Genomic DNA, 16864 nt, shown 5'->3' on the forward strand with positions numbered 1-16864 from the left:
AGAAAAATAAATTAAAACACTACAAAAAGACCTATTATACAATGTATCACCCAATGAATACCTTTTATCATGTAGGTATTTTATTCTTCCATTAAAGGAAATGCACTACTGCTTAGCTTGAATACTCTTCCTTACACAGACATCTCCAACATCATGGTATTTGTTCGAGTGGGTAAATTTAACCCTTTAAACCTAAAGTGAGGTTTACAAACTAAAGGATTCAATTTTTTTTCATCTAAATTCTAACAGTATTTTGTTTTTCGAGGACTCCCAGTTCCATTCTTATTGGGGAATTATATAGAGTGAACTCTGACTGCCAGAGTCCTGTTACTTACAGAGCATACCAAATGGCAAATGTGAAAAGCATAATCTTAGTAACCAAAAGGAATCAAATGTGATAGCAAGAGTCCATGGTAATTAAATATTTAACTTTTTCTCACCATATATTTCTCTTTCTGTTCTTTGCTCAGCCCAGAATTTCTTTTCTTCCTGAGTTCAGCAACCTTTTCCTTATATCGCAACTGCCTCTCTGTTGGTGCCTAAAAAGAAGGAGAAAATTGAGAAGTTAGCTAGAAAACTCATTATGTAATTAAGTTTCTAAATGAAAGTAACATACACCAAAGAAGGGGTGGGGGTGCGGGGGTGGGACGCCAGATGCATTACGGGCGCCCTGTGAATAATGCGGTAATTTTAAAACTCTAAATGGGGTTCCCTCATCACCTAGAACACTACCCTGTCAGTTAATACGAGCTCAGGAAATGTATAATACTTTAATATTGATCCAAACAGAATATAAACTAAGGATGGAAGCAACGGGAATAAAAGATCATTTCAATTCAATAGGCATTTACTGAATGCTTACAGTTTTCCAAGTACTGATACGAAAATGAATAAAAATTTAAAAACTGATTTAGAACCCAAGATAGACAATGAAGACAAGTGTAGAGTGCTTTTACCTGCCAAGCACTGGGAACAGGTACTTTACATGCATAATTTAGCTGACTACACTGCCAGGTAGGTATTATTCAAGGAAATAAAGTTTAGGGAGGTTAGCTGACCTGCCCAAGACCACACAGCTAGAGTAACAGAATCGCCGTATTCAAATCCAGATCTGTTTGGCTCCAAAGTCAAACTTCTCCCTCATCACCGTGCCTCCTCTGCTATCCACTTATAATCTAACCACAGAAACAGACATCCATATCATGAGCTATGTGTATATAATATGTGCCAAAGGCTAAACTTACAATCTGAGAACATTGCAAATAGGAATACATGAGGAAGAAATTCATTAATGGTAGAAGATTTGGGAAGAATTCCTACAACAGCTAAGAGTTGCACAAGGCCTTGAAGGAGAAACACAATCTATTCTTGGTATAAGTATAGAGTTCTAGGGAGAAAAACAGCAAGAGAAAGACCAAAGGCATTCAGGGGGAACAAGGAATTAAATGTAATCAATGGGCATGAATGTTCAGAGAGGCAGAAAGATTAGAGCGAAGCACCATCTTGGAATCCAACAGAAAAGAAAAGTAGAAGAAAACTGACATAAACAACAAGCGTCAAATGCTAAGGAAGTTACTGGTGACATTGGAAACATACCACCAGAGCAGAGGGGCCTGGAAGTAAATTATAATGGGTTAGAAAATGGATGCAAATAAGGAAATAGAGCAGCAAGTATAATCTTTCAAATAATCAAGATCACCTATTATTACTAATATTATTATTACCATTATTATTATTATTCTAGGTAGCACGATTCCTTCTTTTATGAGGTAGAAGTTTGGAAAAAGTACGATTCTAAGTTTATGACCGAAGACCAGTTATCCAGACACAGCATAGAAAACGAGGCATGGATATACCTAAAGACCATGACAGGGCAGAGGAGATCCAAGACTTGGCTCTCCAACTGTAAATGGCCAGAGCTTTAACAAGGCCCATACCTGGTGCCTGGTTGCATGCCTGTTGTTGTCATCTTGCCTGTGGGACAGCATCCTTTCTTCTATCTGCTTATCCCGGCTCTGTGCTCTCACCTGCAACCATCAACAACGTCAATCAATCCACCTGCCTCTAAGACTATGTTTACTTAAAGTGCAAGAATACAATAGTAACCCCTTGAGTTTACACTGTACTTTCACTTTCAAAGGATCTTCACATTTAGTATCACAATCTCTATAAGAAATAGATAAGGCAAGCTTCACATTCTGTTTTCTCAGCCATTATCTGAGAATCAGAGAAGTGAAATAATTACAGCTAGGTGGTGGTAAAGCTAAGATTTTAAGTAAGTCTGATGACTCTGAGCCTCTGTACTCATTCCATTGTGCAACAGTATGTGTGAGGAAGTGCAAGAACAGCGTAAAGAAGTACAAAGAAAAGGTTAGCTACTTGGGATCAAGTCTATAGAGAAACTTAACTCTGTAGTTATGACCTTAGACAAATCACATTAGCTCTCCAAGTCTCAAATTCATCTTCTGGGCAGTGAGGACTCATATCCAACTCCCTATTCTACATCAACACTAAAACTCAGCACGGTCAAAACAGAGTGACTGACACTCTCCCACAAATCTGCTCCACCCCAAATCTTCCCGGTAGCAATAAATAGCAACACTTTCTAAACAACTGATCAGGTCAAAAACTTGAACGCCACGCTTGATTGTTCTCTTTCTCTCCCACCTCACAATGAATTCATCAGCAACTCTATCAGGCTGCCCCCCTCCAAAACATATCCTGAGTCCAACGAATTCTGACCATCTCCACTGACAATGACACTAAACCAGGCCACCATCTACTGCCTAAGCCTCAGACACAGCCTATCTACCCTGTGTCAACTCTTGCCCCCTCCAGTCCACTCTCCACATACCAGCAAGCTGTGATTTTTAAACAGTGTTTATGATACTACACCACACCTCTGTTAAAGCCCTTCGAATGCCTCCCACGGCCGTCAGAACAAAAACATACTCCTTTTGCCAAGGCCTACAGGTCCTTCATGATATGGATCCTGCTTCTTCATTTCCCATCACATTCCAGCCACACTGGCCTACTTTCCACCCTTCAAATGCAACCGTTTATCCCTGGCTCACGGCCTTTGTGTTTGCCCATACTTCTCCTCAGGACCTAGACACAACTAACTGCCTCTTTGCCGTCACCCACGGCTCAGATAAAATGTCTTTCTCCACAGTCCAAGGAAAAGCACGGCCATACCCTGTCACCCCCAAAACAGTCACTCTGTTTAACCTTTTCATTTCTCACAACATTACCACTACACGAAACTCTTAATTGCTTACTAATTTTATATGTTGATTTTGCCTTCCCCCATGAAAATGTAAACTCATTGAATTCAGTCTTTTGACTGAATATAAAATGGTAATATCACTGATTGCAATCATTTACTGGAAAACTCAGAGTAATTCTGTACATGCAAGTACTTTAAAAACTCTGGGTTTTTAGTAAATGTGAGGAATTAGCCTAATCTTTCCATTTGGGATTCTAAATGTAATAAAAATATGTATCTCTCAGAAATTCTCCTGATCCTCACAAGCACATGGTCCAGTAGTAAAGATGGATTATGCTGAGCCTGATTCCCCTTGTGAAAAAGAGCACAAAAGAGGAAAGTACAGGAAATGCGTTCCTTTTTTCAGAATTTTCTTCCCCACACTGAAAATTTTCTTTTTCTTTTTCTTTTTTTTTTTTTGCAGTACGTGGGCCTCTCACTGTTGTGGCCTCTCCCATTGCGGAGCACAGGCTCCGGACGTGCAGGCTTAGCGGCTATGGCTCATGGGCCCAGCCACTCCAGGGCATGTGGGATCCTCCCGGACCGGGGCACAAACCCGTGTCCCCTGCATCGGCAGGCTGCGCCACCAGGGAAGCCCTCTTTTTCTTTTTTAAAAATAAATTGCTTAAGGCAACATGTTCATACTGCTATCAGGCAACAATTTAAAAAGTTATACCTTAAGAAGACTTTTATGTAAAACCATCCATAGTATCAGATCGTTATATTTAAAGACAAGTGGTAACGGACAACTCTCAAAAACCAGAGTTCACAGTTATTTTCAGAGAAAGAAGCACCTCATGACTTGTCAGCTTCTGATGCAGATGTTGGAAGAGCTGTTCCTGTTTTGATCTGGTCTCACGCTAATGGGAAGATAATGGGAAGACCTACCACTTCTACAGAGAGCAGAAGAAACTGCCTTGCTTATATTAGAGATCTGGGATGAGGGAAGGTAAGAGTAAGTATCCACAACCTCAAAATCCACGTGAGCACTGAAAGTATACTACTCTGCTGAAAGACTAAACACAACACAGAACGAAACTTTCCCTCCTGTGGTCTACTTGTAAATAAGAGAACATATTTCTGAATCAGGGAGAATTAATGTTAGCTGGGGAATCTCATTTTTCTCAGGAGGAAACTGGCCCAAACAGGCATAAACCTGTTATCCTGGCCTTCTTAGCAAAATAACAACTACAAAAATGACAATTAATACTTTGGTCTAACCAACTTGGGTAACCTGTCCAAATACTACCTGAGCAATGCATTTAATTAGTAACATTTTCAACTCCTGCTTGCCCATAATTAGTTTCTTGGTTCCTCCTTGGTAGCAACAACCCATAGAGAAACATACAAAATAGGATCTTAGGCTCTACTCCTAAATCCATTATTCCAAACCCCAAAGGTTATTTAGAACTATATTTTTCAAGAATGTAAGACAAGAATTAGCCAAGAGTAGGTGTGATTGAGAGTAACAAAAAGAAAAGTATTTCACAGAAACAGACAAAGAAAGAGGAAAAGAATTTTGAAAAACTTTTAAAAAGCAAAATGTCCTCATAGATTTATAAGAAGAGAAACTAATGCATAAATATTGAGATCACATATTTATGCAAATTATTCCTTAGTGGAAAAGGTCCCTAGCAATCTTTGAAGATAATTTTCAACAGAAAATATCAAAGCACTTGGAGGATGATGTCCCAAATATTCCATAGATAATCACATTGTTAATTTCTCTCAAAACACTCACTACGTAGAATAATTCATTTGTCTGTTTTTTTGTTTTAAACACAGTTGTTTTTTATAATGTTTCCTCCTCTAGAATGTAAGAACATGGACCTTGCCCATTTTGTTCACACTGTATCCCCGTTGTTTAGCCAAGTACCTGGCAAATGGTAAGCACTCAATAAGTATATGTTGAATAAATGACAATACAGTTACCTTGCATTCATCAGCTGAGAGATTATGATAGAGAGGGCATCCTGATATAGAGAAATGTCTCTCATGTTTTCCTGTAAGGTGTCCTGTTAAAGGAGGAAAAAACTTAATCTCAAGATGAAAGATTTAAGCTTGTAAAGTCATATTTTTCTCTACCTTTTTTTACGGTATCATTTTATCACGTACATGTCTGATTACAGATTAAATCCATCAAAGGTAAGTGCTGTTAGGGTCATAACTTGCACCCACAATAATTTTTTTTCTTCCACAGGTTGGATCTAGCAATCTTTGAACACACTTGCATATATTCAGTATAAATTATAGCTCCTTCTTTTCTGATAATTCTTTCTCAAATTCCAAAATGTCATTAAGCCCATAAACTTATTTAAAAGGCACAAAGTTGGGCTTCCCTGGTGGCGCAGTGGTTAAGAATCCGCCTGCCAATGCAGAGGACGCGGGTTCGAGCCCTGGTCCGGGAAGATCCCACATGCCGCAGAGCAATTGAGCCTGTGTGCCACAACTACAGAGTGTGTGCTCTACAACCCGCAAGCCACAACTACTGAAGCCCGTGCGCCTAGAGCCTGTGCTCCGCAACAAGAGAAGCCACTGCAATGAGAAGCTCGCATACCACAAGGAAGAGTAGCCCCTGCTCACCGCAACTAGAGAAAGCCTGCGCACAGCAACGAAGACCCAATGCAGCCAAAAATAAATAAAATAAACGAATTTAAATACGTAAATAAGAATAAAAAGCACAAAGTTACAAGCAAGAATATTTTCTTTTGGTGGAATTTAACTTTCCTATGCTAAACTGATCAAGTCATATGTATAGTAAGTACTTTCCTTTCTGTTATGCAATGTTATCCAACCTGAATTGAACTTTTTTTTTTTTTGGCTGTGTTGGGTCTTCGTTGCTGCGCGTGGGCTTTCTCTACTTGCGGTGAGCAGGAGCTACTCTTCATTGCGGTGCACGGGCTTCTCACTGCAGTGGCTTCTCTTGCTGTGGAAAATGGGCTCTAGGCACGTGGGCTTCAGTAGTTGTGGCATGTGGGCTCAGTAGCTGTGACTCTCAGGCTCTAGAGTGCAGGCTCAGTAGTTGTGGCACACAGGCTTAGATGCTCTGCAGCATGTGGGATACTCCTGGACCAGGGCTCGAACCTGTGTCCCCTGCATTGGCAGGTGGATTCTCAACCACTGTGCCATCAGGGAAGTCCTTTTTTTAAAATAAATTTATTTATTTATTTTTGGCTGCGTTGGGTCTTCATTGCTGCGCACAGGCTTTCTATAGTTGTGGCAAGTGAGGGCTACTCTTCGTTGCGGTGCACAGGCTTCTCATTGCGGGTGGCTTCTCTTGTTGTGGAGCACAGGCTCTAGGTGCGCGGGCTTCAACAGTTGCGGCACACAGGCTCAGTAGTTGTGACTCGCGGGCTCTAGAGCACAGGCTCAGTAGATGTGGCACATGGGCTTAGCTGCTCCGCAGCATGTGGGATCTTCCTGGACCAGGGCTTGAACCTGTGTCCCCTGCATTGGCAGGCGGATTCTTAAGCTCTTCGCCACCAGGGAAGCCCCTGAACTTCTTTCAAAAATCAAAAGAAACTTATGAAAAATGGAGAAGGAAGTGGCCTTTTCTATCATATAAGGAAACATACCTTGATAACTTTGGACCAGATTAAATATATTCATTCTTTTGGAGGGGTGGCTGGTTTTGTTTAAAGATTTAGCCTTCTTCTATAATCAAACTTTTATATTATTCATTCATTCATTTATTTATAAAATACATAATCAAACTTTTAATCAGGAAGTTTGCACAAGGCCCTCTTAAGAAGGGAAGATGAAGATATTAGGAAAAACAATACAGAAAGCTCATTTTATCTAAAGGGGTATCTCTTCATTTTTCTATTTCTCATGGGGTTTGTGAAAATACACAGAGAATTGATTATCTCACTTTTATATGTCCCTTCAATCAAAAGGTTCATCAAACACCTAAGATTGAGAGGGATGATGAGCCAAGGCTAATGAGATAAGAAGATAAGTTAGTTAAGCTAAATTGCAAATCTACAAAAACCTTTATCTTTCTTGGGGTAAAGGAGACATTTAAAAGGGATTTAAAAATTATACAAGATTTACAGAGTAAGCTTTAAAGGGTAAAAACAGGGAATTCCCTGGTTGCCCAGTGGTCGGGGCTCTGTGCTCTCACTGCCAAGGGCCTGGGTTTGATCCCTGGTCGGGGAACTAAGATCCCACAAGCCTTGCAGCGCAGCCAAAAAATAAATAAATAAAGGGTAAAAACAGTCCAAGTACTGGGGGAGAGGGGAATTAATATATGATATGCAGGAGGCCATTTCTCCAGGACTATATTATTTAAAACGTAATCTTAGAGATCCACACATTTATCTTAGACACAAAATACTACCCTCACTGATCAAACACTATGTACAAAATGTAAAGTATCACTGCTATGGCAAGCTTTTTAGATACTATGCATCTGTAACTTCTGAATAAATTATTCAAGTTTGTTTTATTTTATAATATGTAAACTACAACCAATATGTCTATATTAAAAGTTTAAAAATGATAGCTGTTCTATTGACCTAGCAATTCCACTGCTATGAATTTATCCAACAGATTTTCTAGAGACACCAAAATACATACATATAAGGCTATCAATTACAGTACTGTTCAAAATAGCTTTAAGAAAAAAAAAGTTAAAAAATGAGAAACAATATAAATGTCAATCAATACAGGGCAATTTAAATAATTTCTGAACTTTCAATATAATGGAATTCTCTATATCCTTTAAACAGATGGACCTCTGAGTGCCAATAAATATCTAAGATGTCAAACCATTGTATATTTTCCTTTTTCTAAATAACAAAAAAAGAAATACATGTACATATACACGTGTGCTATATATGTATAGAAACTTAGCAGCATTCATAAAAAACTACCAATAGTAGTTTTATATCTAGGGCATGGTTCTGGGGATATGAGTGAAGGAGAACTTTTACTTAGCACTCAAGACCTCCTGTAGGGTTTTAGTTTTTCAAAAGCACATCCTACTTTTATACCAAAATTACCAACAAAAAAATAATTAACGACACTTTTGCCTAAGATGAAGAGTGGAACAGGATCCAGAATAATATTGGAAGCTCCGGTTCATACTTTTCAATCTTCGCCAATACATTAAAACCAAAAGTCAAGTAAACTTTCCTGTGATGCAACAGATTTTTATTTACCCTCTGGTCCACCACATTAAGGGTGCTGAGTCCAGGACATAAATAACACAGAATTAGTCCCCCACTCTAACCTCATTCTGGTCTGTCTCCTCCTCCCCATTCTGGTCTATCTGCTCCAGGCATATTGGCCCCTAAAGTATTCCTCAAAGGGACTTCCCTGGAGGTCCAGTGGTTAAGACTCCGTGCTCCCAGTGCAGAGGGCACGGGTTGATCCCTAGGTCAGGGAACTAAGACCCTGCATGCTGCACGGCGCAGCACCCCCAACCCTCCCAAAAAAATACTCCTCAAAGTGGTTAAACATTCTCCTGACCCAGACCCTGTGCACTTGCTGTTCCCTCTACCATAATGCTTATCCCCCAGATACTCAAATGGTTCACTCTCTCACTTATCTCAGGTTTCTGCTCAAATATCAGCATATCAGAGTGGCTTTCCCAACTCACACACGCTTGTGTGTACGTGCGGTATCCTACCCTTCACAGCATACATCTCCAGTTGATGTATTACACATCTGTTTTGCCTTCCCCAGTTAGACTATAAGCTACATGAGGGTAGGGAATTTGACATGTTCACAACTCCACCCCCAGAATTTAAAACAGTCAATAAGTATTGAATGACTGATTACACATAGTACATAAAATAAAAGTAACAATCTAAGGATGCGTGGATAGCAACAAGCAGAGCTGAGGAAATTTCCTTCTCCTGCTGTGTGGCAACGAGATCCTCTTACCGTCTGAAAGCATATTAGCTATCTCTTGTACTAGTGTTTATATACTGTCTATTCTTAGTTTTTCATTATTTATCTCAAGGAAATTAATTTAGGCCTGAAACAACTACCTTGAGTAACAACTGGTATAGTGTTCAGGGGAACTTTTGCTTTACTTATGCATTTTAAAGGCTTGAAATTACCTAAGAAACTGCTGGTAAGATCAGGAAAAGATCCAAATAAATAAAATACTAGGGAAAATGTACTGGTGGTCTGCAAAGCAGCAACTTACTCTGTTCTACTTTTTTTCTGAACCTGGTGGCCACATCCAATGGCTAAATTTTTAAAATTTATTTATTTATTTTTGGCTGTGTTGGGTCTTTGTTGTGATGTGCGGGCTTCTCATTGCGATGGCTTCTCTTGTTGCGGAGCATGGGCTCTATGCATGCAGGCTTTGGCAGTTGCGGCTTGCGGGCTCTAGAGCGCAGGCTCAGTAGTTGTGGCGCACGGGCTTAGGTGCTCCGCGGCACATGGGATCTTACCGGACCAGGGCTGCAACCCATGTCCCCTGCAATGGCGGGAGGATTCTTAACCACTGCGCCACCAGGGAAGTCCCAGAGATGCTTTTATTCAAGCAGGCAATTCAGAGTTATTCTGAGGAGTGATCACTGAAGAGCCTAAGAAGCTAAGTCACAATGGAACACTAAACATTTCTGGGTGATCCTAATTCCAGAGGGAGAGAGAACCACATATCACAGGGTGTCATGAGGCTTGGGCACACTTACCTAGGGAGTTACAGCCTGGTGTAGGACACTTCATATTGAAATTGTAGCTTTCATGGAAGCGGCGGCGCTTGGGGCGATGAGAGAGATCACTGCCTGAGTCCTTCAAGGACATGTCCTTGGCAATGCTCTCATCGTGAGAAACGTTGGGGCTGGAGATGTCTATATCAGACTCAGAAGAAGGGGCATTTCCAGTTGGCGTTCGCGGTGGAGACTCATCGTGATCAGCTGTATTTTTAGTTTCTAAAGTAAAAGCAATTGGTAGAACTCATGAATGGGGTTTATTTTATTTAGAGGGTTATTATATTCAGAAGAGCTTATGGGCTTTCCAAGACCCTCTTTCTACGATTTAACCAGTAACTTTTAGCCACTTATCTGCCATAAAACTAAATAGAAAATGAAGCGAAACTAATAACATCATTCCTCTTTTGCAACTTTAAATCCTGACTAAAATTCCATTTGGAGTTTACCTAATGCATTTTACTTATCTGTGTTTCTCCCAAGCCCCAAATCATGGGTAATCAAAACTGGATGGGGATAAATCTTTAAAAAACATTACCACCCCACTCTCCTTCCAGGAGATACACAGGATGGAAGATAAATGAAAATGGTTCTTTCTGGATGACACTGAACAGACTTGGTGTGAGACTGTGAATGGACCTAACTCTAAATTAGGGGTTGCAAACCAAATGCCTACCGGGGCTGAGCAAGGCCAAATCGAGAGCTGACTGTCCCTCTCAAGGGGACAACTACTACTCAGTTCCAGCCAATTATTACTGTGGTGAATGGCCACCTAATGTTCCTAGAGCTTTCCATTTTTTAAAAGAAACTAGTAACTCAGGTTTTTACATGAAATCTTTGTTTTTACAAATACTGGCAACAAAACTTTTTTTGAAAAGTAAATACGGTTCCATCAAACCAGCTGACCAGACTTCCCTGGTGGTCTAGTGGTTAAGACTCTGCGCTTCCACTGCAGGGGCCGCCGGTTCCATCCCTGGTTGGGGAGGTTACACATGCCGTGGGGTGTTGGCAGGCTAAAAGCCTAAAGCCTTTCATCTAAGGCCTCTGATTTGGGCTGCTGAATCACAACCTCAATACCTTACCATTCCCCATTACTGATGGGTCACTCCTCTTCAGAAATTCAGAGATAAATGGACTGACAAGCATGGCTGTAAGAAAATGTGCTTTAAGCCTTCCGCGTCTGTGGGTAAGAGGTACCCAGTGCCTTTTGCCTACTGCAGGTCCAATCAAATATATTCCAGCTACTCTGGACCTCAAGAGCACTAGAGTACCAAACTTGACCTCAGCAAGACACAAAAAAGGAATCAGACACACCAGCATTCACCTAGCTGAATTTTGTATTGGGCATCTATCTATCTGCAGTGGCTCCAAGCCTCCCTTAAGAGGAAACTGACTAGACCCTCTCTGCAATGGGTCCAAATCATACCATACCCACTCACCTCTATCTGAAAAGTCAACCACTTGCTCAGTTTCTGAGCCGGATGAACGAGTCTGCCGAAGAGGGTATTTTTTCGGAGTCACTGGGGTAGGCTGCTGCTGACTACGGGTCACTCTCCTGGTAGAATAAGCAGGCTCCTCAGTGCCAAAAGACTGCAAATTTCGAACAGGACTGGAATCTGATCCCGATTTTTAAAAACAATAAAACAATTAAAGAAAAAAGAAGGAAATCTGTTTTATTTCCCAGTGGTATGACTTATTAGCACGTAGGCCCTCCTCTTCATATTTCACAAAATCCAACAAATCCTCAAAATATCCATTCTATTGAACTAAATACAAGCAAAATAGATCAGGTATAGAGATGCAATACAGCAAGGAATTAATAGTTTAGGCTCTGGAATCAAGACTGAACGTGATTCAATTCCACTTCACCATACTAACTAGCTGTGGCATCTCGGGCAAGTTAATCTCGCCAAGCCTGTTTCCTGATCTATAAAAAATGGGGCAAAACTAGTAGCATATTCCTCATACATTTTGTGTGAGAATAAGTGGAATAATTCATGTAAGGCACCTAACATGATCCCTAGGTAGCTAAATCTAGTGCTTTATAAATATTAGCTACGTCCTCTCTTTCTTCCTTTACTCTAACCCACCAGATAACAGATGCTCTACTACTAAAGGTATATCAATATACGAATATTTCCTTTCCTTAAGGATCTCTTTTTTTTCTTCCTGATTACCCTATCTGATACCCTAAAGCAAAATAATATTAGATTCGTAAAGGGCAAGGCAAGACTACAACTTTTAAAATTCTTTTGGATAGAGAAGTCTATTCTGAAGCACCCAGTAGCCTTTTCTCATCTCTACTCTGATGACACTCAAAAAAGGAATAAAAGAAATTCAGAGCTAAAGTTAAAGCATATTTTAATCAACAAAAAATCCTAACATGTGTATCTTACAGATTCTTCAAAGAAGAAAACTGAAATTCTCCAACTCTTGTGTAAAAGTTAGCACACAGCTAGGTTTTCAGTTTGCATACGTCCAGGGGGCTCCATTCACAATGTACTGATAGTCTACATTTTGCTTTAGAGAGGGTCATCTTACATGGACCACGCTGTGAACGGTGCCCCATGGAGTTGTGCGACTCAGTGGTCATAAAGTAGAACTAGAAAGAGACCCAGAGCTCATGTAATTCCTAGCTATTTTGAATATTTACAACTTTCAGGTGTCCAGGGCATGACCAATTATACTTTCTAAGAACACTTATGCCCATTCCTTTGCATATACTGTACTCTCTACCTATAATAACACTTTCCCATCTTTCAACTTGTAAATTCCTACTAGGTCCCGTAAGATTTCCATATCTGGGCTTCCACGGTACTCTATACAAACCTCTCTCAGAGCCCGTTCCACAATGCATTACCATACCAGTTTACATCCCGAACTAAACTGTGAGCTCCTTGAGGGCAGGAAGTATGATTTTTCTATCATGGTATTCCAGTACATAGCATAGTACCTGAATTATAGTAGCCATTTATCAATATTCCCATTATGCCAAAAGATAAAACTTAAAAGTTGAGAAATCAAGAGACAACATCTATACTTCAGCTCAAATATTAGATTCAAAAATAAAGTAAGGAACAGTTGCTGAGAATGTTCCCACTTTCTTGCTTGAAAGAAGAGATGTTTTTCTCTCATTTTGCAACATGCTTATACAAAGCACTAACCAAATCAACACTGTTTAAGCGCTCTAAGTATATTATATTTTCCCTCTTAACTTATTACCGCCTGTTGATCATCAGCTTTCTGTATTCATTACAACTTTCTTTCTTCCCCAGCGAACCCCAGAGCAGAGCCAAGAGGGTTTAGGGGTACCCTCCAAATCTAAGCCCAGATAGCTAATTGCACTAGAGAACCTTCCGACACCAAGATTCTCTGTTCTTTACTACCAAAGCAAAATTCTGGGTATTTACAGTTGATAGTTAGGTCAACTATTTATATTTATTACCTGTACCTGACCCTATTACAGAATTAAACGTGGCTTTAAAAGTATTGGGCCTCCTATAATAACAAGTTCAAGAGACTATTTTAAGTCCCTAGGCCTAAACCATTCTAACGAAAGTGAAAAGACAGCATTCTCATTTTACTGATAGGGAAACTGTAATCTATAAAAAATTAAATGACTCAGGACATACATGTGTCACACACCTATTAAACCAGACATAGTTCCTTTGGGTCTACAAATTGGACAGTACCCCCAACAGAACCATTTTTAAAAACCTGATACTTCGCAGTCATTTACTCTGCATTTTACCAGATTCTGTCATCAACATCAAGACATGGGACCAGTTTCCACAGTAACTAGCACCATAATGTGATGTCCAGTCAGCTGTGAGGTGTGGTCAGGAAGAAGGAAGCCGCCTTTTACCTTGGGAACTCTGGCTTAGTCGGGCTGAGGAGCGGGTGACTCGGGCAGATCGCCGGGATGTGCCATCACTCTCTGAACTGTCTGTGTGCTCGAGATCTGTAGAAAAATCGGAATCTTCGGTTCCATCTGAACTACTGCCTGCATTCCTCTGTAACACCATAGATCCAAACATTAGCACAGAAACATTTACTCTGTGGGTTTGAATTAACACTGGGAAAAAAACGAACTGTGATACTGAAAACACCAAGTTCAAACCTAAGAAAGGATTCCACAGACAACTTTCCTTTCTTTAGAGCATTTAAATGAAACAACCTACAAATAATGCACCCTTATTAAATAAACACAGAAAGAGAATTCTTACTGTATTATCGTTAATTCTGAAACAAGTCCATCTGGAGGTCAGTACCACAAACTGGAAAGTATTCTACTCAAAACAGATTGGTTGACATAACCATGTACTTACAGAAAGTCCAGGGTAATGAGAAAAATGTTAGTACTAGACCCCACTGAAATTCAGAGTAGCTTTTGTACAAAGTCTCCATGAACAGCTATTACATTTTTAAAAACTACACACTAATTCAAAATGTCATGGTCCACAACTCTGATCCCAAAAGAACTTAAGGAGAAAAAGAGTAACATTCTTCTTTCTTATCTACTTTTGAAGTTTCTCCACATGAATGGCAAAAGTGCTTTAAGAAAGGGGGGAAGGGAGCGGCTTGCACATGAAGACTCATAGGTATGCAAAAACAAAAGGTTTTTAAAAATCATCTTTTAGGGCTTCCCTGGTGGCGCAGTGGTTGAGAGTCTGCCTGCCGATGCAGGGGACACGGGTTCGTGCTCCGGTCCGGGAAGATCCCACATGCCGCGGAGCGGCTGGGCCCGTGAGCCATGGCCGCTGAGGCTGCACGTCTGGAGCCTGTGCTCCGCAACGGGAGAGGCCACAACAGTGAGAGGCCCGCGTACCGCAAAAAAAAAAAAAAAAAAAAAAAAAATCATCTTTTAAATTAATAATTATTTGTCAATTGTTAGCCTCCTGAGGCATGATTAACCATAAAGATAACTTTTATCAACTGAGCATTAACACTATACCTTTTACTAAACCAGAAAGAGAAATGTATTTGCTAAAAAGCAAAAGAACACCAAAGTTTCAAATTACAAGTCCCCAATTCTTTATTCAAAACCCTCAGGACCAGCTGTATTTAGAATTCATAACTTTTTAGAATTTTGGAAAGGGAATAATTTGCATATATGCTGCAAATAACACCCTTTCTGCAGCAAAATATGTAAACAATCACACTAAATGAGACACACGAAAACTCAGGACAGTTTAGGACAGGTTTTGTTACCAAATAAGTTACTAGAAAATTTACATTTTCAAGAGCTCTTTGTATTTGGGAATTGAAGAAAGGGGACTGTGGGCCTATTCCAAGGCACCAGTACTATTCCTGCATTTGGTAAGCCTTAACATAAATACCACCTGTCAATGTACGTCATTTTAGGAGACATTAAAAAGTGTAAATATTTGAAAGCTTCTGTGAAGAGAAACATTTCTTCAGAAGTGAACAATACCACCCAATTTTCCAAATATTTCAAGTCTAATCTGCCCAGATAATGAGTGGAGGCCCCAGATAGGGTCACAGAAAATTGATAGGATAAAAGGGGGAATCTTAAAGGTCATCTAGTCCAATTATCCAGATATTTGAATCCCTGATCATCTCTGACCATCCCTTCCTGGCTTGACTGTAGAACTCAGTTCTTCTCTCTGGCTTTCACCAATCTACTTCTCATCTTATTCCAGAACAGACTTAATTGCTCTCCCACTTCCCTGACACTAAGCTTTGTACATTACTGCCAAATAGAGAATTTACTAGATCCTTCTACAGTTATTTATATGTCTGTTTTCCCCATCAGACTCTGATTTCCTTAAGCCAGGGTTCACGTCTAATTAATTTCTGAATCCCCAGCAATCAGCATGTAGCAAGTAGTCAATAAGCATTTGTTGAACTGAATTAGATTTGTTCTATAGTCCTGGCTCTGCCATTGCCTAATTGAGTAGCTTGGGGCACTCCAATAAGCCTCTGTTTAGCTGAGAAAAGAAGGGATGGGAGTGTCCTTAGGTGATCTCATAAGTCCCATCTAATTCTACAAAATTTCTGATTTTACGAACTGCATTTTCTAGGCGCTGTCCAACTAAGGAAACAATAATAATTACAGCTTAGGAGCAACAGGCCAGAGTGGGCGCTGGTTCTCCACCACCCAGTCCTCCGCTTTGTTGTGTCCCCCGCGGGGAAAGGAAGGATGCTCCAAAACCCCGCCTCTCCTCCTATGAGCATCTCCAGACGGAAGAGAGGGGAATTCGTGTCACCCAATCGCGGCCCCGCTAAACCGCGCCCCCACAGGACAGACTGCCAAGCCCAGCCAATCAAGAGAAAAGGGATCGTTCTCTACCGCCAGTAGGAGAGCGGTGGGGCCGGGCCCAGACACCGCCCCCACACGCGGGGAGGTGACCGTTGAGCCCAAATAGGCGGTGTCACCAGCCAATCAATATGCTTCTAGACGTTTCAGCGACCAATTAACGAGAAGAACGCCTCCGAGCCAGGCAAGCAGAGGGCGGGAATAGTTGCAAGCATAGGCCGAGGCCAGGGTCGGGCCCACATTTTTCTGTTGGGTATGGACAGAAGAGAGGATTGCTGAGCTAGATTCCGGGGAGCGGGAAGTTGGAATCCAACCACTGTGAGGCGTGGCCAACTGCGTCACGTTGCTCAAAAGACTGTCCTTAGAAACCCGCCATCCCTCCTGTCCCGTTCCTCTCACCTTCCTTCGCGGCATTGCCGGCGGCTGCGGCCCGACGGTTCCGATTCGGGCAGCGGCGGCAGCAGCAGTAGGAACGGTGGCTCCGGCGGGCTCCGTGGCGGCCTCTGTAGCAGTCCCAATCCTGCGTACGATCCCAAGTGCCTCCTGCTTCACAGCGTCTACAGCCTTCTGCGCAGGCGCCGCGGGCTGAGGCGCTTTTTCCTCTATTTCCGGCTGGGGTTCGCGTCACCTGACGTTATGGGTCAGAGAGGA

General features: G+C 41.1%; 1 protein-coding gene across 3 annotated transcripts in view; it reads right to left on the reverse strand.

Annotated features, from left to right (window-relative positions):
• The window catches only part of KAT7 (lysine acetyltransferase 7), a 33705-nt gene extending 16924 nt beyond the window's left edge, over window positions 1-16781 (reverse strand). Inside the window, exons 1-7 of one of the 3 annotated variants that reach the window (XM_032616847.1) lie at window positions 16613-16776; window positions 13799-13894; window positions 11373-11549; window positions 9916-10155; window positions 5198-5280; window positions 1938-2027; window positions 441-539 (exon numbers count right to left, since the gene is read on the reverse strand). In XM_032616847.1, coding sequence (XP_032472738.1) covers window positions 441-539; window positions 1938-2027; window positions 5198-5280; window positions 9916-10027 — 384 coding nt within the window. In that variant the 5' untranslated portion in view covers window positions 10028-10155; window positions 11373-11549; window positions 13799-13894; window positions 16613-16776. Of the gene's footprint in view, window positions 1-440; window positions 540-1937; window positions 2028-5197; window positions 5281-9915; window positions 10156-11372; window positions 11550-13798; window positions 13947-16612 lie in introns of all 3 variants that reach the window. The other 2 variants (XM_032616845.1, XM_032616846.1) reach the window with 2 other exon arrangements.
• Window positions 16782-16864: the final 83 nt, after the last annotated feature.

This window comes from Phocoena sinus, chromosome 20 (genome assembly GCF_008692025.1).
Source record: "Phocoena sinus isolate mPhoSin1 chromosome 20, mPhoSin1.pri, whole genome shotgun sequence".
NCBI classification, from domain to species: Eukaryota; Metazoa; Chordata; class Mammalia; order Artiodactyla; family Phocoenidae; genus Phocoena; species Phocoena sinus.